Source organism: Mustela erminea, chromosome 6 (assembly GCF_009829155.1).
Source record: "Mustela erminea isolate mMusErm1 chromosome 6, mMusErm1.Pri, whole genome shotgun sequence".
In the NCBI taxonomy this organism is placed as follows: domain Eukaryota; kingdom Metazoa; phylum Chordata; class Mammalia; order Carnivora; family Mustelidae; genus Mustela; species Mustela erminea.
The window spans coordinates 11,005,898-11,031,164 of record NC_045619.1 but is presented as its reverse complement, the minus strand read 5'-3'; the positions used below and the strand labels follow the sequence as shown (position 1 = coordinate 11,031,164).

At 53.1% G+C, this 25,267-nt stretch overlaps 1 protein-coding gene across 4 annotated transcripts; it reads right to left on the bottom strand.

Annotated features, from left to right (window-relative positions):
• Positions 1–6,850: 6,850 nt before the first annotated feature.
• Positions 6,851–25,059, bottom strand: IFT27 (intraflagellar transport 27). Of its 4 annotated transcripts, none has more exons than XM_032346400.1 (8): positions 24,951–25,059; positions 24,545–24,643; positions 18,079–18,158; positions 17,650–17,709; positions 16,552–16,611; positions 14,506–14,623; positions 13,449–13,558; positions 6,851–7,099 (listed from the first exon to the last, which is right to left on the bottom strand). In XM_032346400.1, the coding sequence occupies exons 2-8, from the start codon at positions 24,576–24,578 to the stop codon at positions 7,001–7,003; spliced, it is 561 nt and encodes a 186-aa protein (XP_032202291.1). In that variant the 5' UTR covers positions 24,579–24,643; positions 24,951–25,059; the 3' UTR covers positions 6,851–7,000. The 4 variants fall into 4 exon arrangements, with proteins under 4 accessions (XP_032202291.1, XP_032202292.1, XP_032202293.1 ...); XM_032346401.1 differs by having other exon boundaries at positions 24,921–25,024; XM_032346402.1 differs by lacking the exon at positions 24,951–25,059 and adding an exon at positions 24,824–24,901.
• Between the last annotated feature and the right edge of the window lie 208 nt (positions 25,060–25,267).

Below are 25,267 nucleotides of genomic sequence, written 5' to 3'. Positions count from 1 at the left end.
CACGGAGGATGAAGCTTTTGGGATTTTAGGAAAACAGATAAGCTTTGAGCACAGCTGGGCTGCAGCTCCTCACTGCCCCCCGCCCCCCTTCCGTGGTGGCAGCCTGCTCCTGATTTCTCTGGAAAGGCAGCTCCTAATTAGAATGAATCGAAGAGTCTTTGCTCCAGCTTTGTTCTCGGTCTGGATTGAATCGTTGCTTTAGGACTTAATCTGGTGTAGTCACCGGTGGGCTGGGACCCTTGGCTCTCTGAGCATCTCTCGGGCTCGGGCAGGCTGGCACCTGGAGCGTGGGTGGGGAGGGGAGGGGGGTCCCACTCAGGAGGCACCGAGACCTCTGCGTCACCCCTCTCTCTGCACCCTCTCCCTCCCTCCAGCTCCTCTTCTTTTCTATTTTTCTCCCCACCTGCTTTGTCTCCCTTTAATTTCCTTTCATGAACAACCCAAGGCTGTCCAGGATGCCAGTCCCTGCTGGTGGGAGTGCAAATTGGTACGATTGCACTGGCGGACAATTTGTCAAATGCTATTAAAAGCCTTAATAAAGTGCATAGGCTTTGACCTGGAAAGTCCCCTTCTAGGAATTTGTCCTAGAAATAATAATTGGACAGGGGTCCACAAATAATGTTGCCCTCAGTGCTTTTCGTGAGTGACAACTTGGAAACCTGGAGCCCATCAGCAGGGGGTCATTAAAAATGACCATGGGATAAACCAACTAGAAAGGAACCCTTTGGAGCTAATTGGAGAAATTTGAATCTTGACTGGGTATTCGCTGCTCCTAAGGAATGGTTGTTAATTTTATCAGGTGTGATAATGGCCTCGCCATTGGCTTAGAGACACATGACAGGAGGGCTGATATTTGGTTTAAACTGTTATTAACAACAGTAAGGGGAAGGGGAATGGGGGGAGGCAATACCGACAAAATCATGCAAGTTCTGACTCTGGCCGACGGGCTACTGAGTATCCATTCTAATTTTGTGCACGTTTTAAAATGTTTCATGATTTAAAAAGAAATAAAACGATTGTGTAAAACTGCATTTTTTTGATGCCTGCAAGATATTGCTACATGAGAAGAGAAAAATCCCAAATAGCATATATGGCATTGCCAGATTTTTTTTTGGTTTAAAAATATACACGGAATTTTATACGCAAAAGAAAAAGGATGGAAGTACACGCACCGGAATGTTAATGGTGGCCATTTCCAGGTGGTGGCATATGAATAATTTCCGCTTTCCTCTTCATACTTTTTGGTCATTTCTGACTTTCGTTCTTGCAATAAGCATACATTTGCACTTCTAAAAAAGGCATAGTTAACTAAAGAAAATGTGGAAATCACCTACTATGCATTGAGCATTACTATATGTCATGTCTTCCAAAAGGAGGTTTGGTATATCATAATTTACACGGAGTCATTGGTGAGGTTGATGCTGTTACACCCGTTTGATGAATGGGGAAGCTGGGCATCAGAGAGGGCAAGCACTTTGCCTATAGACACACAGACACAGCTCTAGTTCCACTCTTTCGATGTGACACCAGTGCTTTTTCCACACTGCGCCCCAGCTTCTTCCAGAGAAACTGCAAGGCATATCAGGTGTGGGCCTTGCCCTCCAGGAACCAACCTGTCCAGTCCCCCTGGTCTCCCGCCTCTGTGCTCTGCCCTGAGAACCAGTTAAGTCATGGCTTCCTCAAGAACACACTGTTCCCCCCACCTTACGTCATACTTGAACTTGAACTTGAACTCGAACACTGCCCCTTTGATATTTTCTAACGAGCCTTCCTAGGCTTCTTGCCTTTTTAGGATGGAAACAAGCGCTCTGCTGTTACCCTCTTCATATTTATCAGCTCGATTTACTGGCAGAGTGGAAGAGTGAATGGGTATTGTATACATAAATATCATAAAATCCACCAAGGGCTGGCAAGCCTGAGTTCTTAATCCGGGCTCCATCGCTAACAATTTGCAACCCAAAGAAGTCATTCTCTCTCTGTTTTCTCTGTCTCTAAAGTAAATAAAGGATAACCCATTAGAAAAAAATCAATTGGTGCTCTGAAGAAAGGAGAAAGGATAGACAACTCTAAGTTGGGCTGAAAATACGTTTCCCAAGTTTTTGCTAATGTTGAAAATGGACAAAGGCCGGGCTCTACCTCATCCCATTGGCTTTCAGTCAGAGTACTGTGATGTCTCTCACCTGATCTCCAAGCTCCATGCTCTTGTCTGTCCTCCCCAGCTGTCACCTGCTGGACGGTCCTCACTCCTTGCCTTACCCTGCATGCATGGTTTCCAAGAGGGGCCCTAGCTTCGTGCCTCAGGGCCTTTGCATATGCTGTTCTTAGTGTCTGGAATGCTCTTCCCCAGTTAGCATCAGGTATTTCCCTGTAAGGTTCCTGGAAACCCTCCCTGCCCACCAGACATGAGCTCCTCGAGAGCACAACCACAGCTTTCTCCAGCATAGAGGCGGCCCTGCCCAGACATGGACAGGGGAATGGGGCAGGCAAGGGCAAAACCGAAGGCTTCTCTCTACATCTCTAGGATGGGCAAAACCTGTCCCACATATCTAGGTTAGAAAAACACTCTTTTCATCCAGGACTCCATTGAATCTGTGGTTACTATCACCCCAGTCTGGGACAGGACATTTTCCCAATAATCTCTTATTTATTTATTTATTTTTATTTTATTATTTTTTAAAGATTTAATTAATTTATTTGACAGAGAGAGAGAGAGAGATCACAAGTAGGCAGTGAGGCAGGCGGGGGGTGGGGTGGGGGGAAGCAGGCTCCCCGCAGAGCAGAGAGCCCGATGTGGGGCTTGATCCCAGGACCCTGGGATCATGACCTGAGCCGAAGGCAGTGACTTAACCCACTGAGCCACCCAGGCGCCCCTAATCTCTTGTTTAAAACACAATGTTTAAGCACCGAAATGAATGCATTTTTACATAGACAGCGACTGCAGTGGGTTACCTCCTGCCCACGAGTCTTTGCAGAAGATGGTCTAACCGAAGCACCTGTCTTAGCCTGGGAAACTGCAGGGCTGGCTTTCAGGGCAGAAGTGTCACAGTGAGCCAGTGCATTTAGGGACCACCTGCCTGGGGGCTCCTCCCACACCATCCACATCGGAACAAGGAACCCTTCCGTGGTGGGACCCCAGCAAAGGACTCAGCAGGGCAAGTACCTGATGGTCACATCATGATTCTGTTTCTGAACACTGGCTCCAGAACTCTACCCGCCCGTGAGTCCTCACCCTCTCGCATTAGCCTGCGCTTCCCTGCCCTCTTAGTGGGTGAACTTCGGCCATGTCAGCAAGCAGCAGGGACAGTCAGCTTCACACAACCAGGGAGCAAACGCAGAGGCCAGGCCCTGGCCCCAAGCTACTCCTCAGAGAAGGAAGGAAGCCATGGAGGGCAGTGAGAACCTTCCCCCACGATCCTAAGAGATGCGGGGGCGGGAGGAGATCTGGCTCCTGTGCCCTCCCACGGCGGGTGGGAGACCCTGGCTGGGGTGCTCTTTGGGTTTCACTGAGGTTTAGAAAAGTGTTGCTCAGCTTTCTTCTCTCTGGATTGTAGGTGATTCTAAGACAGGGTCCCACTCAGCTTGGCATTCCTTCCCCACGGCCCACCCCTGCCCCCCGCCAAGTCCGTACAAATGGGCTGTGCTCATCTTTCTGTCCCAGGGCTGCATGCCAGGGACAGAAAGTGGGAGATGGGCCACCCCACGAACTGGTGGTGCCAATCACTCTGCTCTCTCAGATCTTACTAAAATGCCAACTCCATCTCAGGAAGGTCTCGTGACCGCCTAGTTCATATTGCCACGCCCCTTCCCCAGCACCGTCCCCTGCACTCTCCTGCTCTGTCGCCATCTGCCAGATGGTTACTTTCCCCACTTAACCTGACCTCTCTCTCTCACTCTGCTAGAGGGAGTGGAGGGGTTTTTGTTTTACTCACTGATAAATCCCCATTCCCAGAACAGGAACTGGCACATAGTAGGTGTTCAGCAAATGTCGAATGAGTATATCGGCAGACCTGGCATGCATTTCATAAACATCTGCTCGCTGAGAATGGGGTCTTCAAGCCAGTGAAGACATTAATAACCACTTCCTAGATTCCCCAAATAGTATGGGGCATGGAGTCCATAAAAGCTACACTGTTTCCCACTGGCTTCTGGTTGCCTTTGCAATAAAATGCAATTCCTTCTGATATGGCCTCTGTTTTGCCTCCTTCTGCTCTTCCCAGCACATACCAGACTATGCCTCACTGGCCTTAACTTCCTGGATCCTCTGAGCTTGTTCATACCGCAGGGCCTTTGCATTTGCTGTCCTCACTGCCTGATAGCTCATCCCTCATGGGGTCCCACGGCTGTGGGAGACTTAGCTCAATTGTCACTTTTCCTTACACTCCTTCCTGCCCACCCAACCCAGTCACCCCGGCACTGACCCCAGCGATGTCTGTGTGGCACTTAGCACAGTCTGCAATGATCTTGATCACTTATTGACTCGTAGTATGTTTATTGGAGAATCTTGACCACCTTGCTTTCCCGAATTGCTTTATTCTGTCCTGCTCCGTTGAGTCCCTTCTCACTGGGTCTTCCTGACTGCACAATCCCACGTATTGTAGGTACTTTTGCTTATCAGGACTCAAACCAGGCGGGTTCGAAACCCAATCCTGGTTCAGAGCTCCTCTACAGAAGGGGCAGGATGAGGAGCAAGGGCTTCGTCTTCTCCTTTCTCCTTGGAGCAGAGGGGTCAGGGGTGGGCTACTTCCGGTTCCCTTGCATGCCTCTCCTGATCTGCTTCCACCTGCCAGCTGTCTCCTCTCCGTGGAGATCGGTGTCTGGTCATTTTGCGGCAGAGTCTCCTCAGTGGCTGAGATCTCCTCAGGAGGCGACAGCCATATCCCCCCACTTCAGCACTGCAGGCAGAATAGGCCCCAACCTTTTCCGGGTGGGAAGCAGCTCCCTTTGCCCAGGATCTGTCTGGGGGCCCACTGACTCCATTCTATGTGGGTCCTGCACAACTGAGGGGGGGGGACCTGCTCTTCCTGCCAGTGACACCGACTTCTCCCCACCAGATCCCCCTGGATCTGGCACAAGTCCCAGGCATGTGTGCCAGGCTCCCCCAAGGGCACCCTCACCACCCCGTGCCTGCAGCTGGCACGAAGCTCCCGCAGTGCGGTGAGCATCCGGGAGGGGAGCGGGGCACCAGCCTCTTGCTGGCACTGCCCTCGGCCTCAGGAGGGTTCTCAGGGGTGGGGCAGGAGTCGGAGAGGCACCCACTCACCAACGCCCCATCTACCCACAGTCCCTCCTCTCTGCCACTCATCTTTCTTACACAAACAGGGGAGGGCAGGTGCAGAGGGGCCCGGGGCTAGTTCCTGGCAGCAGCGCCAATTCTGCCTTAGGGAAGGTGTCTGGCCCCAGCCTTTTGGGATCGCTTCGCATCTTTGTCTGTAGTGGTGGGTCCCAGGGACCAATTCTGGAGCAACTGGAAATGCCCCCTCCATGGCTCCTTGGTTGTTTTTTGTAGGTTTCCCTTGCAGACCACGTGACATGAGATCAGCAGCTTGGCATTGCGGGCGCCTAGAGAAATGCCTGACCCACCGTGGGTCCTCGGTGCCCACCATCTGAAAGAGTGACTCAGCAGGAAGACTGCTGTTACTGTGAGCTCCCACAGAGAAACAGCCAGAAGAGGAAGGGGCTGGATGGGGCCTGAAGGGGGGACACCATGTGCTCCCTCCCCACCCCTGCCTTTCACCTGTTAGTTTACTTCTCATGGTCACCTCAAGGGGCGGCCCAGCCAGCACCCTTTGAAGATGGAAAGACTCCACCTGCTCCAGGCCAGGCCAGGGCAAGCTGGGGGGTAAGGGGGGAGGGCAGGAGGAGGGAGGCCGAAGAGGCTGTGGCTGTGAGCAGGGCTCTGATGTCCATGATCCTGGCTCTGTCACCCCTTGGCTCAGCTACCAGATTCTCTGACTCCGGTTCCCCGTCTGTAGTAGCGGGATGGTAAGACTACATTGTAAGGACTGAGTCAGCTAATACAGGTCACGTGCTTAGTTCAGGTCATTAACAGCACCCAGAGTAAATTTCATGACCATCACGATCATTGGGACAGATCCAGGTCTGTCTACCTGCAAAGTTGGTGCTCTGCACCAAGGCCCCCATTCCCACGAACTGGGAGGGGTGGCACCTGACAGCGAGCAAGGGGGAAACCCTCCGCGGCACCAGGACTGAAAGCAGCTGAGGCCCCCCGTGGCGGTGACAGGGGGGCCTTCCGTGCCAGACCGTGGCCCACGGCCCTGGTGTAAAAAGCACCGAGGAACCTCTGTGGGTCTTTAATCAGGGGAGTGAAATGAGGAAAGTGAGGTTTTAGGAAGATTAATCTGGCAGCAGGCACGGGATGGAAAAGAGTCAAGCTTAGTGCAAAGAATTACGACTCCCGCCCAGCTGCGAGAGGCGGGTCATTAAAGGAGAGTGGCCTGGTTCACAGCTCCCTGGGCACTCAAGGTTCCCGGCAGCGGGGAAGGGCGGGGCACCTTACTCGGGAGGAGGCCCCAAGGGGGCCGACAGAGGGCACTGTTTGGTCAGTGACCATGGCCATCGCAAGGCAGCTCGGCATCTGGACAGCAAAACGGGCAGCAAAGCCAGATCTGTTAGGAGGCAGCAGCCGTGGGCCCAGTTCCGAGCCGAGCATCCCACCGTGGGCCACGCCATGGGTGCAGGCCCTTCGGGGCTGGCAGGACCACCCACTCTGATGGGTGCCAGCCCCCGCAGGTGCCGGGGCCACCAAGGTTTTGAGCACCGCCCAGAACTGGCAGCCCAAGGGCAAGACGGAACCAGGGCCACCCCGGCCAAGAACGGAAGGAGCCGTGGCTCTTACATCTTTTCACTTTATTTAAAGCTGTCAGGATATATCAAAAGTGGCTGAAGCAAGTCCAGCTTCTCTCCTCCCCCAGGAGCCGGAGTCCTTGCCGGATCCCCAGCGGCGCCAAGTTGTCGAAAGGCACTGCCCGCCCCGGGGCCCTCACACCAGCGTGTGGAAAACCTCCACCTTCTCCCGGTACAGGTGGTGGAACTGCTTGGCCAGGCAGTGGAAGGGGGCTTCGTAGTTCTCCGTCTCCTTCTGCAGAGGCAAGGTGGAGAAGTTGGTGGTGTTTCCACCTGCTCAGGACTCCCCCTCCCCTCGCGGCAGGTGCCACACCTCCTTTGTCCCCCGGAACAGCAGGGCTGGCTACTGTGCCCTTGTGACAGGGAGGAAACCAAGACACAGACTGGTTACCTAACTTGCCGAGAGCCTCACGCCCTCAGTGGTGGGGCTGGGGCTGCACCTGGATGCTTCCACAGAGCCCGTGCTTGTGGCTGCGCTCACCCCAGATGTGCCGGGATGCTAAAGTGAGGCTCTTGTCGCTTAGTTTTGACTGGGGCCCTCAAGGGGCCAGGCAAAATAACAATGGCAAGTCCTCCCTGCTGCCTCACTCCGGACGGGCAGACTGTGGCCCTGACCCCTGGGGTGCCTCTCCCTCCCCTCGAGCTCAGTGGGAGGCTGCAAGAGAAAGCCCAAGGCCCAGGGGCTCAGGCCAGTGCTAGAGCCAGGCCTGGGAAACCTCAAGGTCAGCCCGGGGCTGGCTGTGTGGACGGCTGTGGAGCAGCACTGGCCTAAGCCAGCGGCCAGCCGAGCAGGAGAGCCAGCCCGGAGCTACCCCAAGGGGCCTCCGCAGGGACTGGCTGCAGGAGCGGGACTGGCTGCAGGAGGGCGACGGGCCCCAACAAGAGCCGAGGGCCAGGAACCAAGGCTGAAGGAGGGGATGATGCGGGGTCACTCGTGAGCGGGAAGCTTGGTGGGGAGGGTTCTGCCCAGGGGCCGGGGAGGGTGCGTCAGTGCAGTGCTCCCAGGCGCCAGCCTGAGACACCTGACAAGTCCAGAGGAAGTGCGGCGGGTCCCAGCCAAGCTGCCCGAGCTCCCTCTCCTGCAGGCAGCAGGCTGGGGGTGGGAAGGGCAGGTCCGGCCCTGCTTCCCATGGCAGGCACGAGCCCTGACTGGACGTGGGGAAGAGTTTTCAGGTGCCCAGCACTGTGCGTCTTCGTAACTGCGATGACTATTTTGTAACCAAAGGTGCCCGAAGGACTTCCACTTCTCTGAGCGATTAGACAAGTTCTGGAGCTGGCCCTAGATGACCTCCACAGGGTGGGAAGAACCAGTCCCACAGGGTGAGCATGGCAAGCTCTAGAGGAAGGAAAACCGTAGTTTCTCAGCTTAGCTAGTGTTCTCTCACTCTGTGTGCACGCGTGTCTTTTTTTTTATTTTCTTATAGAATAAGCTGGCAGAAGAAGGAATCCGCTACTCTGAGGACAGAGGCTCAAGCTATGCACGCATAAGAACCCACCTCCAGACCATTCTTGACAGCTGGCAAAAGCGCAGCCTTGCCACGAGGCAACGAGATATCCCCAACGACAAGGAAGGGTTTCCAGACGGCAGAATGTTCTTAACTCATCGAGCTCAGTGCCCTCGCTTTGTCTGTGGCCCAGGGGTGCTGCTGGGGTGTGCAGAGCCCAGCTTAGGATTTGAGTTCCCCAACTGGAGAACAGCCTTTCCGCCTGCCAGCCGGGGAGACGGAAATGCACAACAGAAACCGGTTCGCACAGAGAGCGTTACCTAGACTTTCTCACAAGGGAATTCCCAAATGGGAATGGGACAAGTTAGCCAAGAGCAGAAAAAGAGGGGGTGCCACTGAGGAACAGGGGACGTTGTAGCCGAGAAGCGCACCTGTACTAAGTGTGCGACCCCCAAGGCCCACCACCCCCAGCCGTCAGACAGAAGGGAACAAACTCATCACATCCACGAGGGAACTTTGGCTGTACGAAACATAAAGCCCTAGGCAACGCCAACGTCAATAGTAAAATGTTACACTGGGGGCGCCGGGGTGGCTCAGTCGGTTGGGCATCTGACTCTTCATTTCCACTCAGGTCGTGATCTCAGCGTTGTGGGATGGAGCCCCATGTTGGGTTCTGCTTTGTCCGTGGAGCCTGCTTAAGATTCTCTCTCTCCCTCTTCCTCTGCCCCTTCCCTCCTCCCTTTCCAAAAAAAAGAATGTTACCCCAGTTGAAAGCATAGTTAAGTAAGGAGCAGACAGAGGATGAGGATTGCGTAGGACACGCACAAGGATTTCCAAATAAATTTGAAAGTTCCCGAAAGCAAGATCTGGGGAGAATGCAATATGAAAAGTAAAAATTCAGTGGAGCTGAGCCTTTCTATATGCCACGGAGCACTCCTGAAGTAGCAGATGTAAACGGCACCATTTTCTGAATGCATTACGAGGGTTTGCCAATGACAGGAACCCGTTTGTTAAAGACTAATCATAATCTCACTGACATACTAGAGAGTACATTTGCTTTGTATGAAAAGATCCTTTGATCACACTCTCTGACTAGTGCTCAATCTGGCCTAGAATTCTGCCTCTGAGAGTCCCAAAGTAGGTTCTGTGGGAGGCCAGAGCTCCTTCTAGAAGGTTCTCAAGCTTAGACTGGCATTCTAGTCCTGGTTCGGCCGCTCAAAGGCTGGACAACCAGGGAGAACCACACAAGCTTTCGAGTCTCTTCGTCATCTGTAGAACAGGGATAGCACTGGCTGTCTTGTCGGGCTGCTAGAAGCTTCTGCAGATAATGTGTGCAGATGCCTAGCATGCAGTAGGCACTCAACAATGGTCAGTTCTCTTCCCTCACCCTGCTGTAAGAGGGGAGTCCTCCCCTCAGATCCTTCTTGAACTTGTGTTTAATATTGTCCTATAGAGAACTTGCTTAAATTTTTTTTTTTTTCATTTTTTGGTCTGAAAATGTCAAGTTTCAAAGGGTGTAAGAAAGTCCAAGGCGGGGTGGGGGGTGCCTGGGTGGCTCAGTCAAATGTCTGACTCCTGATTTCGGGCCAGGTTATGATCTTAGGGATCGAACCTCCACACTGGTCTCTGTGCTCAGTGTGGAGTCTGCTTGGGATTCTCTCTCTCCGTCTTCTGTTGCCTCCCCCCCCACTTATGCTCACTCTCTCTCTCAAATAAATAAATAAAATCTTAAAACAAGTCCAAGAGGAACTATAAAAAACCCCAAATAGCCAAAGCAATCCTGAGAAAAAAGAACAAAGTTGGAGGCGTCACACATCCTGATTTCAAACTATATTAAAAAGCCATAGGCATCGAAACAGAATGATCCTGGCATAAAAACAGACCTAAAACCCAACGGAACAGAATTGAGAGCCTAGAAATAAACCCCTGCCTACACGGACAGCTAGTATTTGACAAGGGAGCCAAGAATACTCAGTGGAGAAAAGCTAACCTCTTTAATAAACGACGTTGGGAAAACCAGATACTCACAGGCACGAGAATGAAACTGGACCCCTATTTTACACTATTCACAAAAATTAACTCAGAATGGATTCAAGATTTGAACTTGAGACCTGAAGCCATAAAACTCCTAGAAGAAAACATTGGGAAAAAGCTCTGGGGCAGGAAACTTGGCAATGATTTTACAGCTGTAACAGCAGAGCACAAGCAACAGAAGCAAAACCCAATAAGTGGGACTACATCAAACTAAAAGCTTCTGCACAGTGAAAGAAACCACCCACAAAATGAAAAGGCTATTTGCAAACCACACATCTGAGACGGCGTTAATATCCAAAATATGTGAGGAACTCTGGGAACTCTATGGCAAAAACACTGATAGCCTGATTTAAAAAATGGACTGAGGAGCAAATAGACATTTTTCCCAAAAAGATATTCAAGCGGCCACCAGGCCCATGAAAAGGTGCTGGACACCACGCATCCGCAGGTAAGTGCAAATCAAAATCACAATGAGATGACTACCTCACACCTGTTAGGACGTCTATTACTCCGGAAACAAGAGATAACAAGTGTCAGGGAAGAGATGGAGAAAAAGAAACTTTTGTGCACTGTTGGTGGGAATGTAAGCTGGTGCTGTGGAAAACCATAGGGAGGTGCCTCAAAATGTTAAAAGTAGACCTAGGATACAATTGAGCAATTCCACATCTGGGTACATAGCCAAAGCAAATGAAATTGCTACTTTGAAGAGACCCCTGCACCCCCATGTTCCCTGCAGCATTACTTGAAACAGCCAAGACACAGAAACAACCCGAGCGTCCGTCAACAGATGAATTAAAGAACCTGCGGTTGGTATGCAAATGACCATGATGGAATAGTATTCAGCCTCGAAAAGGAGGGCATCCTGCTATTTGTGATGATGTGGGTGACCCTTGAGGAGGTTATGCTCGGTAAAACAAGCGAAACAGAGAAAGACAGATACTGCATCTTTTCACTTATATGTGGGATCTAAAAACACCCTTGGTCATAGAAAAACACAAAGCAGACTGGCGGGTGCTAGGAGCGATGGGGGACGTGGGGGATGGTGCATCGAAGGGAGCCAAGTTCCGGTTTTAAGACGAGCCTGTTCTGGGGATGGAATGAAGGGTAGAGAGATAGAAGGTCAGATGACCGCGTGGGGACCATCAGGACGGTGGCCGCCATGCAGCCGTCAGGAGGGCAGAGCCGGGCGCCAGGTGTCAAGGCTCGGCTGCGTCTCAGGCGGCATCGGGTTCTATTTCCTTTTTAATTACAGCTTTCTTACCCGAGCTGCCAGTGGTGCTTCTGTTAGCGTCAACTCCGGGGACTAGTTAGCTTACACAGTTAATACCAAGTGCTTAACCGCGGCCTCCCCTGGCATAATTGATACCCACCCGTTTTGCTGGCGCAGCAACAAACACCCACGCAGAGTTGAAGCACGTAGCCCAGTGGCCTGTGATGACTCATGTGTTGGGAGTGGGCGTTAATTTTTGAGCTCCATCAAGAGTTCTGGGGACTGTGGGATCCTGGGGTGGGGAGGCAATCCCACAAACGTGAATGGAGGCAGAGGGAGTAGTGAAATATGGCTTGATGCGGGTAGTACACCATTCGCTTGGCTCAAAGGGGCACCGCCTACAAGGGGAGACGCCCTCTATCCCGTAAAAGCTGCTAATGCAAAATTCATTAGTTTAGCATCTGTGATCATAGGGCCAGAGGCAAGAGGGACATCTATTTTTGTATCATCTATGAATCTGAAACTTTTAAGTAACAATAGTATTAATTAGATTCCTAGAGGGAATGGGCATACTTCAAAAGCAAACATTTATTGAGCGTTTCCTATGCACCAGACTTTGTGCTGATGTTTTCCTATTCACCATCTGACGGAATTCGCACATTCATCACTCAACAAGGAATAGATTTTCTCATTCCCATTTTACAGGTGAGGAGGCTGAGGCATTGGCAGCTCGATGAACAGGCTAAGTTCTCCGCCTCGCCCCCAGCGGACAGAGTGTTGGCCTCTACCTGCTACACTTTCCCAAGAAAGCACGCCGCTACACCGCTTTGGTGTGGGGGGGGTGGATTTTAAAAAGTTCACATCCACACAGCAACTGAACAGCAAGACTTGCCAAGTTTTGTAAACGTAACAGTGGAAGTATCTGCAACGTGAGTAGAAAACCACATCTAGACTGTTTCTTAACTAGCTCACTGACTCTTTTGGAAGGCCAAAGATTCAGGCCAGGGGGCCAGAAGGCCAGGAGTGAGGTCCGAGTGACAACCATGGGTGTTTCTGGCCACGCAGGCTTTTGCAAGTCTCCCCATCAACCCTGGTGAGGGGCGCTGCAGCCACGAACCTTGGCCCCTTGCTGGCTAGAATGGATACTTCTGGGTTGCTCCTGCAGGGGGGGTTGTTACTTTCCTCCCTTCTGGAAAGTCTGATAGGAGCACGTCTGACTGGTGCAGACGGGGTCCCATGCTTGTGCCTTGGCTGCAGGGAGGCTGGGACCTAAAAGGTCTCAGAAACAGGCACGGCGTTCTCAGGCGCTGGATAGCCAGAACTGTGAGATGGCGCCAGTAGCAAAACCGCTGGCTGTCCCCTTTCTCTCAAGGGCTCCTGCGGACTCTAAGGAGGGTACTTTGTGGCCTGGTGTCACGCCGGTGCTGCGGGGAGTTGGGACAGGGAGCCAGCACTCATAGCCCAGGCTCAACTCTTCACAAATCACGTGACCCTGGACAAGTCACTTCCACCTTCTCAACATGGAAATGGGGATTATGGGACCAGCGCCCAAGGTCACGGTACTGACTGTGAGGGCCCGTGAGACAATGCTCCAAGGGCACTGTAACCCACACTATCTCACGTGGACACCAAGGGTCGCTACGCCCGAACCCGATGCACCTGTATTTCTCATTAATTGAGATACAACTATGTCGGCGCAGGCCGGCGCATCTGCTTTCCTGGAAGTGCATGAGTGACTCTGCTGTATCGAGAAAGGTTCTGAACCAGGAACGTGCATGTCAGTTCCAGAGGAGACTCTGCCTATGGTGGGGTTCGAGGCCGTAAGATCACATGAAAGACCACCTCCAGCAGAGGTCCACTCCAGACTCGGCTCCGGGGCGAGCGGGGCTACTTACCACGGATGTTTCGAAACATTCCAGGCCTTGGCCCAGGGCCCATGCCCGGGCCTGAGCCGAATCCACCACTCGTCTGCTGGCCAGGTCTGTCTTGTTCCCCACTAACACACCTGCTCAAAAGAAACAACCATTTAACTGGTTTAACTGTGGCAGCCCGGAGGGCTGCTGGGGAGATCAGAGGGCAAGCATACTAATTCTGAGGGGTCTAAAACATTGTCGAGGAGAGGCCAACTGATTCCAGGTGCTGAGCACCAGGGAAGGCGGAGGGGGAGAGAGGCTCCCAGGCTGCACACCCGCCCTCCCCACCCCTGCCTCGGGAAAGCCACCAGGCTTTGCTTTTCGCACCCAGCTTTCGCTCAGCCCCTTTTCCAGACTTCACGCCGATCTGTCTGCCCTGTCTCCTTCAGGCTGCAAGGCGAGGGCCAAATTTATGCGAGCATTTGCGATAATTCCGAGCGCATGGAGCAGACGTTAAAAATGGTCATTAATACTAATCTAAGGACTGGGCTCAGAGCCAGGGACTCGGAGGCAATTTAGAGCTGTTCCCAGCTGCATCAGCTGCAGCTAATTTCTGAGCCCGTCTCTGGAGATCGCTTTCCCTGGTCTCTAATGAGGGGAATTTGTTGATCTCACATAGGGATGAAAAATAAACTGATTTAAAGCATTCAGAAGTGACAATAGGACTTGAATGTTTACTTGTGCCCCACATATAGGAGAAAATGAGGAATTCATCCCCGGGGCTGGCTTTCAGAAATAAAAACTCATTCATATCACAGCACCTTCCCCGTATTGTCCTTGAGTCTCCTCTCCATGACCCTGCGGGGGGAAAGGGGCGTCTTCATGCCCATTTTACAGACTCACAGAGGTGTGTGTGGTAACTCGTTGAGGTTTCCGGGGCAGCTAAGAGGCAGTGCTGCCGCACCATGAAGACCACCACACTCTAAGCTGGGGCACCACAGCCTCTTTTCTAGCCTTAGGCACCTCTGCAATGACCTTGAACTCGTGAACTCGAGGGACAGCTGCGGCTGGAAGTCCCACAGCTGATGGCAGCTCCTACCTGGGAGGGAGGTGCCTGGAATCTGTGACCGAGCCTTCTCCAGCCATTTGCTGCAGTTGCTGAAGGACTGCTCGTTGGTCACGTCATAGACGAGACACAGGACGTTGGGACTCTCCCACTGTGCCAGAGGGACAGGATGAGCAGGTCAGTAAGGATTCCTAGGTGGGACTTCCCAGGGAAGCGAAGAGGGGTTGGCGGCGGTGGTGGGTGGAGATAAAAAACCACAGCGGGGATGGGAGTCAGACACCTGAGCCCACCCACAGGTACCAATGGGAGGGCTGGGCTGAAGGGGAGGGCCGGGGCTCACCCCTGTGCCAGGCTGCCGTTCTGGGCACGTTCTGTGCGTGGTTGAAAAACCTCCCAACTTTGCAAGGCTGGTCTCAAGATCCCTACTGAGCTCGGGGAGGGTAACTGACTTGCTCGGATCAGACATGCTTTAAAGACTAGGGTAGGACTGAGGCTTTTTTCCGACCCAGAAATGCTCTGGCCTGTCGCTGGTTTCATCCATTCATTCTCTGTCGCATTCCTCTCAAGGGCCCACTGTTATGTCAGTTATTAGGTTTTTCTGCTTTGCAGGCCTAAAAGAGCACCCTTCTTCCACTAGCCAGCCTCTGGAAGCTTGTTTGCTGGCATCTTCTTAATAAGGGCTGGCTTTTCAAAATGCGAAGAGCACTTTCTGCTTCTCCTGCAGTCCATCAGCCCTAATCCAAACTAGACCGACAAGTGGACAGGGCTTGCTGTCCCAATTAAGGAGCAGGCCTATGCTCTCAGGGGCTGTGGCCTGGGACGTCCTGCGGCCTTGCACAAGGCCACAGGACGGCCTTGCTCGGAGGCTGTGATGCTCGTCGTCCTGGTGCACGAGGCTCTAGACAGGCCCCTGTCTCTGAGGACCCCTATCCTGCACAATTACAGCCTGGTTTATTTCTGGTGTGTCAGTAACCTCCCAGGGTGTGGGGAGGAATCCTCTTCCCTCGAGTTGTCCTTGGAAGGCTGGTCCAGCGTTCGCTCTGGAGGGTTTACTGTACCCCAAGGCTATGCTGCCGCTTTAACGGAACTGATGAACACCCCCCACCAACTTCACGCTGCGGACTAACTCAAGAAATTTTGCTAGAACCACAGTGATCTCGCCTTTGTGCATGCAGGGAACACCTCCTTCCTCTAGGCCTCAGTGAGGGGACCCAGGATAGGCTTGGGATCAAGCTGGGGAGCCCTGTGTCAGGGCTGGCTGGAGGCAGGGTGTGGGCTGACCGGTACCCCTCTGGCTTGTCCAGACACGTCCTCCCTTCTGCCCAACAGGGCAGCACCCAGTGAGAGGCCATGCACACAGCACGCACGTGGTAGGCATCACAGATGGATGCGTGAAGCCAGCCCATGAGAAATGACTGTCATTAGATCTGTTTCCCTTAGACAACAAAAAAGGGGCAGAAAACAGTTTCTATTAAAGTGTAGCTGTTCTTGGAAAGGCAGGGGAGGGCTCTGGAGAGCTCAAAACTTCTAATTAGCTCACTGGCCCAGATTAGCGGAACTGTTACCTTGACAGGTACAGGGAGCTGGACCCTGCGAGGATGGCTGGGTGGGCCAGAGGAGGACCCCCCAGGGGTTGGGGGGGGCAGCAGGTGCAGGTCCCAGAGTGGACCCCAGGCTGGACCCCAGAGGTGGGCAGGGAAGGTGAGCCTTGCTACGGGGCCTCCAGGGTGCCCCCTAGAGGGGAAGAAAATGTTTGCTTCTGTCCTGCGAGGCTGGGGAGTGCGGAATGCTCAGCACCATCACCATCAGGAGGGAGCTGGCCAAAGGAGGGGGGCCCAGAGCGCTGCGGGGACTGAGTCACACAGCTTGGGAGCATTTGGAACCTGGCCATTCCAGAGCTGGGGGAAGGGGGACTCAACACGCATGTGCCAGTGCTCCTGGCCAAGGGGCTGTGCATCCCAAGGCTGGGAGGACTGCTCCTGGAAGAATTCTGCCGTGGTAGCTTCTGGGAGAGCAGGGAAGGGGGCAAGTTTGTGTGGACGGTGGTGGTGGTTAAGGAAAAGATCGCACGCTACTTGCCAGTTTATCCAGCATTTCGGAAAACAGCTCCTTGCCGGCAGAGTCAAAAATGAAGAGTTCCTAGAACCAGAAAGGCAGGTCCCCAGAAAATCTACATGTAGGCAAATGGCTGGCCACAAGTCCCCGAGGTGACCCTCCGCTCCCTGCAGACCCGGCTTCATGGTGAGATGCACCCATTCCCACAGGCTCGGTGAAGACGATGGGGGAAAGGAACGATCTGGAGAGCCCGAGATGGGCAGCGCAATGGTCTTCCACACCAACTAGCACTTTCTGTGCAACAGCTCACCTCTCCTAACCCCGAGTGCAGAAATACCAGGAACAAGCTGACTTCCCACCTGGCAGAACAGAATGCTAAACAGGCTGACAAGTGCTCTGGTTTCCAAAAGGTCATTCTGCACTTTGTTAACCAAATTGATTTTTAAATCTTAAAACAATTCTTTTTAAAGCAGGTCACAGAGTAGGCCTGGAGAAGGTGTTTGAAATAGGACAGCCTGCCATCCTTCCCCGATGAGAGCGGTGGGATTTGGACAGAGGGTGCAGGGTGACTCTTCCTGCCCATGCGAGGGCCCCTCCCTGCTGCTGCTGCTCCGGGAAGTCTCCCCTTCGGCTCCCCCGGGGCACTGGATGCCCCTGGCTGGCTTCTGACCCCAGCACCTGCGCTCTGAAGGTCAGGGCTGTACTCTGCGTTGAGCGCCGCTTATCTGCACTCATGTTAGCCCTTCTCTCTGCACTGGGGGTACTTCAAGCTGTGTTTCCTCATGGACCTCTTTAGGAAGGTGGTGATTCATCCGTCTTCTCTCCAGGATAGTACTACACACGTGATGCCTTTGCAGTTCAATTTCCAGAGTTACGGATTCCAAAGAAGGGACCTCGGTTAAGAACCCTGGTACTACACCACTTCTATGAGTGCAGGGCCCCTATCCCTGTCTTCTTACACTCCCTTCTTTGGCCTGGGTCAGTGACGTTTCCCAAGTGCTCAGACAAGCCTCGGCCAAGTCCTGGCACTGTGTCCCTCTTAGCGAAGATGACATCGGCCCCAGAGACTCTGAGCCCAGCTGGAGGAGCACTGACCTTTCTGGGGTCAAGGGCACCACTTACCACACTGTCCCCCGTGTCAGAGACTGGCACTGTCTTCACCACCAAGTCCACCCCTGTTGTCTGTGGGGGGAGAACCGAGAATACGTGCATCAGAGGGTCCCAAGAGGCATGTCACAGGACACGATGAACACCCGATACCCAGAAGGCACAAGTACTATGTTCTGGATTGGTTGTTGGTGCAGAAGTCAGACAGGACCAACCAGCCTCGTCCAAGTCCCCACCCACAAGGAGCAGCACATGAGAACCAGGCCGACCACCTGCTGGTCTGTTCCACGGACAGCCTCGTGCCCTGTGGCTTGTGGCCATTCAAAGAGCTTCTCATCAAACCTCTCAGGGCTTCTTAAAAAATTCTGGAAAGTCACTCCTTCAGGGTTAGCGGACAACCGTTTCTCTTTAAGCCTCGACCAGCCCCCAACTCCCACATCTCACCAGGGTGTAGTTCTTCTGGAAATGGGCCCCGTCGCTGCGGAAGCTCTGTGCCAGGGCGGTCTTGCCCACTGCTGGGTCTCCTGTGAGGTTGGAGAAGAAAACCATCACTGCCGTCCCGATCTGACCACAGAAGCTCTCACTCCAGAACGCTAGTTAGAAACCAGAAACTTCAATGGCTTTTCAGAGAAAATGTACTTGATTCTCCTGGGGACTTGTGAGGTGGCTGGCAGGGCCACGGGCCCAGGAGAGCGATCTTCAAAGCCCAGTCGCGTTTCTTCAAGGGTAATCCTTTCATCCGAAAGAAATGACCCAGAAGGTAACAGAGCTTGGGCGGGGGGCGCTTTCGAGCACTAGAAACAGAACTAACATCTGCCCCGGAACACACCCCATGGGGGAAAACTCTCACTTTCAAACTTGAATTTACTTTGAAGTCTTATAAGGTAAAGGGGTGTGTGACCCGCTCAGTCTTATGGGGCTCACCTGCCTGACGGAACTAATTCGAGCTTAGAACTTCCATACGTGGGTCCCTGCTCGCTTCTTTTAGGACGGGGGGTAGAGGTTGGGAGGGTATCTGTATGTACAGGAAGCAAGGGATCAGGTGCTAAATTTATCAACCTGAAATCCATTTCCAAGTGATATATTCTGTCCCCTGCCTCCCTGTGCTGGAGACCACTGCAGACCCATCTTCCCAGGGGCTTTGCCATGTCTGTCCTCAACGGCCACTGTTTCCTCTAGGCTCGCCTTATATGCTCTGGGGTTTCTCTCCCTGCCCTTCCTTTATGAGTCCACAGCCCCGTAAATTGGTATCTCCAAACTGAAGGTGTATGGCATAGGTTCAGTCTGAGATCTGGACCTTCCGCAAGACTGTCCGGAGATATTTAATCTGGAGGCTCTTCCCTGCCCCCAAGGATGCTGAAGGCTCTCCACGCCCCTCCTTAATCCCACTGTGTACATCGCCCCCCCGCCCCCGCCCCCATGCGTGGCTCTGCTCAGCCTCCTGGGACTCCACACTTCTCATCTGCAAGATCTTCTGGGGCCTGGGGCCTGGGGCCGTGAGTCTGGCACTGACGCTCCTCCTGAACACCTGTTTTCTGTTCTCTCGTGCCCTGGGTCCCAGCAAAACCGCCACTGCACTCTCGGGCCTCTGACTCTATCCTACGGTGTGACCCCTCCCTCCGCACCTTCACTGTTTACAGTCGGATCCCACGCGCCTCTTCACTTGACTTCTCCGCAGCCCGCTGCTCTGTTCACTTTTCAGTTTTGACTCTTCCCACCTATAATTTTCTCTTGTGAGACAATTACTTGACTACTTGTGGCATTTTGTTTCCCGTGAACTCCTCCAGCATTGAGTGAGCTGCTCAGTCTTGCTTTTTTCTGTTTACCACCGTGACTTAGAAGGGAATCATTCCCACGATTCCCTCCTTCCCAGCCCCCACCCCGTACCGTCGCCAACATCAACCTCACTGGGCAGAGGAAGGGCCCGAAGCTCAGAGAAAGCTGGGTAACTGGCCCAGAATTCCAGCATCTCACTCTCCCCAGCAGACCCCACTCCCCTCCTAGAGCTCGGGGACACTCCTGACCCATTTCTAACATTGCCCCGATAGGCCCCCATCACGGCAGCCTTGCCTGCCGTCAGGGGCGCCCGCGGACTAGACTGTGGCGGGGTAACCATCCATCTCTGAACAAACAGAGCGTATCGCTTTCCTTCTTGTGCTTTGACTGCATCCACGCTCCTGACTCCAATTTTGCTTCTGAATCCAGTTAGAAATTGGCTCTTCTCGCTCGTGAAATTCCCCACAGATTTATTTGTTCTAGTTAATTTCATGAATCTTTCTTCCGACTGTCAGTCAGAGTCACCCACACTTATGGAAAGCCTCATGTGCCGGCTGAGGAGGGATCCAGCACAGGGAAGGGAATAACTGATAAACACGTTTGCAGAGCAACACGATGACAAGTGCAAAGGCAAATAGCACAAGCTGAGAACCAAAGTGTCTGAGGGCGCATCGAGCAAAGAAACAAATGAGTAGTTTCATCAGCAAGGATGACTTCCCCGGGGCCAGGCAGAGCCCGGGGTGACGGCAGGGAGGGGCCCTGATGGACAAAGACGGTGACACCTGCAAAGGCCCCATGCAAGGTCACCTGTGACCTCTTAATTGCCAAGTCCAATGGCTTCTTCCTCAGTTCTCACGCTCCCTGATGTCTCTGAAGGATGACTCAGCCCAAAGCAGCCCCCTCTTTCCTGAGCCCTCTGGCCCTGTGGCCCCAGGGTCCTTGCACGGGTCTTATTCTTCCACTTCCTGCTCCTGAAATGTGGCCACTCCTGTAGGTCTGTCCTTGGCCCTCTGCTCCCAGTGGCTCTGTCCCGTTGACTCTTTCCCCAAGTCATCTCTCGGGTCAGGATCCCTCTCCCACGCTCTGTCTGTAACTCCAATAACCTGTGGAAGCTTCCACGAGAACGCTGGGCCTCCACCCAATCTGTCGACAGCCTGGCTCGTGTCGCACCCCCAGGTCCCAAGTGGTCTTGCTCACCCATCTCTCTGGTACTGCTCACGTCACCACTTGCCCACGGCTCCCAGCTGTACGCAGTCACCTCTGACCGCATCTCCCACACCCCGCGCTCTGCTCCTGGCTCCTGAGGTCCTTTGTTGGGTCTCGAGCCCGCATGGCCTTTGTCGTCACTGCTGACACTGCACTAGTTACCTCAGCCTGGGCTCTGAGCCCTGCCTTGTGATGCGGGAGCGGGGCCTTTGCAAACATGTGTCTCCTTTGCCAGGGGCTTCCTGTCCGGCTCTGCCAATGTGAGTTCTAGAGAGACTGGCAGCTGGGAGAGGGGGGATGGGCTTACTCCTTTCCCACCTGCCTGCTGTGTCTCTTAGGAGTACCTTGGCAATGGCCTTCACCCAGCAGCAGGTAGTAACGTCTCTCCAGTTTTGTTTTGTTTTTTTTGGTACTCCCAGACCAGCCTTATTATTCCCCCTCAGAGATGCCAGGATCGGGGCGGGGGGCGGGGTAGTGTCCCCTTCTCAGAGATCTGCCTATTGGCTCCCCAGGGCACTCCCGGGTTTCTGATGTCCCTTCATCCTTCCAGGCCTCCAGAACCTGTGTGATGAACACCCCACGTGCAATCTCATGGGTGCAGTTACCTACTGTAGGTTCTGCTTTTTTGCCCGGACCCCGACTTCTGTAGCAGTCATAGCAAGAGTGGCCTCCAAACCCAGACCCTCAGGATGGTCCGGAATGGGTTTGGGTGCGTCTTGCCTGAACACGGGGCTCAGCTCCCTCCCAAGGGGTGGGGACTGAGGCCCAGTGATCTGTGGCACCACATGGCAGGTGACTGAATTCTTGAGGTCCCACCCCAGCAGAGCCGCGCCCCCTCCTCGGGAATCTGGATCCCAGCTCTGTGGGGTTCCTCCTCAAGCCTCTGACACCCCAACTTCTACCTACCACTTCTGTGTCACCTCAAGGTTCTCTTCTTGCTTTTTCGTTTCTCCAACCCCTGTTGAACCAATTCTGTATAAGAAAATACCCAATGTGTTTTGTTTTCTTGAGCGGGTCTTGCCTGACGCGCTCCCCACCTGCTGCCCCTCTCTGCTTTTTATTTTTCTTTGTTCTACCTACCCCGTTGGCACCAACAGATGGACGTTTCCAGGACAGCATCACTGTACCCCTCTCTGCCATCAAGCCCGAATCCACCTCCAATCTGCTCTCCAATTACCCTTTACACTGAATCTGGGCCCTACACTCCTACTCTCTGGCTGAGAATCCCTCAAAGGTAACTTCCTTCTACATCTCCCCGCCCAAGTCCAAATTCTCTGCCCGGCAAGGCTCCCTGCCCTTCTTCCCTCTTGGAAGGCCATCCCTCCCTCTAGCCTTTACATGTGAGGCTCACGGCTGGCAGCATGAGACTTGATGTCAGAGGCCCCGTCCCCGCTTCCATCAAGGGGCAGTCAATTGTAGTGCTTAGGGCACAAACTCCAGCCCGCTCACTTATCTGCTATGTGACCTTGGGTCAGTGATCTCTCTCTGAGCCTCAGTGGCCACTTCCGCAAAATGGGAATCACAGCACCTATCTCATGGAATTGTTGGGAGGATTTAATGAGCTGATGTGTGCAGCACCTGACGTATGTGAAGTTATATTTAAGTGATTTTTAAATATATAAATATAGAAATAAATCACTGTTTTATTTACAACAGATGAATGTCAAGGGTGTAATCCCTCCTCATCTCCTAAGCTGGGCCAGAACAATTAGCAGCAGTGCCTTGAGGTATTTCTCTGGTATCTGGCGCACAAAGGGCATTCTTTTCATGTTTGTTGAATTATAAACTATTCTGCACATCTCAGCACTGCCACGAGTGTAGGGTCTGGTCTGGTTCCACCCTGTATTCCCGTTATTACCTTGCACGGTGACTTACACACAGCAGGTGCTCAATAAAGATCTGTTGAATGAATGAACACTTAAGGTGAACATCAAGTCCCTCCGTGACTAAGATATAGGAGAGAAAAAAAGACAGATAAACTTAGTTTAAACAGCAGGCCTGGGAAGGGAAAGGAAAAATAAAACCAGTGAGGGGGGGGTGTAGGCAGTGGGGGTGGTGTGGAGAATGAGAATTTGGTGATGGTGGTGGGCTTGGGGGGGAGGGACCTGATTCATTGTGCTGAGGTCTTTTTGGTTTCTGGAAACTTCCATGAGGAAATGCCCTTGAGGCCCTGAAAGGAGGCTGCAGTTAAGGACTAGACTGGAGTTCACAAGTCACTTACTCAGGCGGTGGCCGCAATCAGGGGAAAAAGTGCCTGGGGGAGTGGATGTAAAGAGAGGCAAAGAGTCTAGAATGGAGGCTTGGGGACAGTAGCGCTGCAGGCTGAAAACAAAGCCCTGGAAATCAGATCACCAGGGTCTGGTGCCAGCTCTGCCAGATCCAGCTGTGCAACCCAGGGCAAATGTCTTAACGTCTCTGGGCCTCAGGTGCCCATCTGTAAACGAGGATGACAGCAATACCGATCCCACAGGGTTCTTGTGAGGATTCACTGAGATACCTGGGTTGAGGGTCCTTATACAGTGCTGGCACACAGAAGGTGCTCAGTACGTTAGTCCCATGATGGAAGTTGAGTGAAGAAAGAGAGAAAGAACAGTTAGAGAAGCCCACGGAGGAAAATAAAAACGTTTTCAGGGTATCTGCAAGGAAACTGAGGCTGAGGGGAGTTGCTGTGTCCCAGATGACATAGGAACAGCCAGAATTACTTCTGTTACACAACACTGCCTCCCCTGGCGTTTCTGGAAACTAGAAAAAAAACTACCTCTCTTGAGAAGCATGGATTTTTTTTTTTTTTTTTTCTTTCTCTCTAGTATGATCTGAGTTACTATGGTCAGTCATCTTTCTGTATGACTGTTTTATTTTCAAATTAAAAAAGCCCTTAAAAATGTCATCAGTTTCAGTCTGGAAGAGAGGAATTCAAACAGGCATCTCTTCTCCCTCTATATGGTTTCTGACCATTTCTTTCCTGAGCCGGTCAGGGAACCCTGGCGAGATCACAGAGTTCAAAGATAACACAAGTGAAGAGTTTTGGAGTTGGGCAGGTCTGGGGGCTGAAATCCTGCCTATGACTTTCCTTCGCTGGGGGCCGGGGGGTAACCTTGGGCAAGAGACCCTTCAGTGCCTCAGTAAGAGAACAATACAGCACCTACTTGTGTGCTACAGGGAGGGGACTGAATGAAGTACCCATGCCTGCCGTGCGCTAAAACTACACCTGTGTTCAGAGGCCCCAGATCAAAACCCAGGCGACTATCTTCCTAAAGGTGCAGACACATAAAGGAAACACCACAAATGTGAATGCCACACGGTCATTCATTCCACACATGGCTACTGAGTACCTCTTGGATTCCAGATATTCAGGATGCTTGAGATACAGAAGTCAACAAAACGAAGATTTGGGGGATTCAACATTCATGTCCCCTTGAGACTGGGTTAGCCAAGTAACTCTGGCTCTTAAACACGACACACATGGGTCTGTTGCAAACTCTGGTCAACTGCACATTATTGTCTCCAATCCCTGTTATCAGAGGGGGTGGGCTCAGGGGGAAAAAAAAAATCCCACATGTAAAGACCTCCAAAGTCACTGATCCCTGACTCTGGGATACAGCACTTACGGTGTGTTTAGCCTGACTTTTTAAAAAATTTTATTTTATTTTATTTTATTTTTAGAACGGGTCTGCTCGTCCTGAACATAGCTCGAAAACTGGTGAAGGTGGTCTCGGAGCAGGACCGGGAGTGGGCAGGTCCGCTGGAGCTACAGATGCGCTCTGGAAGGTAACTCTCCCACCCTAACGGAATCTACTCTATCAGTCATTCCATTAATTCGCCTTTGGAAGACACAAAAAAGGGAAAGAGGGTAGGCGATTTAGGAGAACTAAACCTCTCATATCTTAGGAAGTCTCTGGACTCCGGAGACTGTAAATTTCAAACTCACCTGCCAGGATGCATTTGGCCGCCAGCTTCACCATGGTAACCAACTACCTCCGCGGACGAGAGAGGGAAGAGCGGCTGCTAGAGGCGTTGGGGGACTTGCCTGGGAAGGGAAGTGGAGAGAGGAGACGCTCAAGGGGCCTGTGGCCGCGGTACGGACCCGCTGGGCTGGGGGCGGCTACCGGGCGCGAGGACTGGGGCGGGGGCGCGGAGGAGGGCCAGATGGGGCTCAGCTCGAGGCCTCAGAGGGCGGCCTCGGAGGCGCGAGCGAGGCGACGCGGACCCCGTTCCCAGCCCAGAGCCGGCAGCGGGGACCGAAAAGTGAGCCCCAGCAAGCCTGCAGCCCCAACACGCAGCCAGAGGCACTCCCTCTCACCCACCTGCCCCGCCTCCTCCTTCTCCCCACTGACCCGCGATAGGCTGCCACCCAAAGCTCCCGCCCCGCAGGCTCTCGGAGGCCAGTGGGGGGGAGGGGGCGGGGCTAACGGCCCTCCCTCCACGGATAAGTCTTTAGTGCTATTTGTGCTTCAAACTCATCCCGCTTGACGAATGGTTACGGGAGATGTCAATCATTTGCTACTCCCACCCCCGCGCCGCCGGAAAGTTCGCGGAAAGGAAGCTCCAATCTCCGTAGCCAGAGGCGGTGATAAGAGAAGCTTTTTGATTGGCCAGAGGTTGGCTTGGACCATCTGCGGGAGGAAGGGGGATTCGCCGCTCCCCCCCCGCC

Excerpts from the sequence above, each read along its gene's own strand:
- IFT27 (XM_032346400.1), bottom strand. The coding sequence starts at position 24,578 with ATGGTGAAGCTGGCGGCCAAATGCATCCTGGCAG. Across the intron at positions 18,159-24,544 it reads GGCCAAATGCATCCTGGCAG|GAGACCCAGCAGTGGGCAAG; the intron begins GTGAGTTTGAAA and ends CCAACCTCACAG. Across the intron at positions 17,710-18,078 it reads TCCAGAAGAACTACACCCTG|ACAACAGGGGTGGACTTGGT; the intron begins GTGAGATGTGGG and ends CTCCCCCCACAG.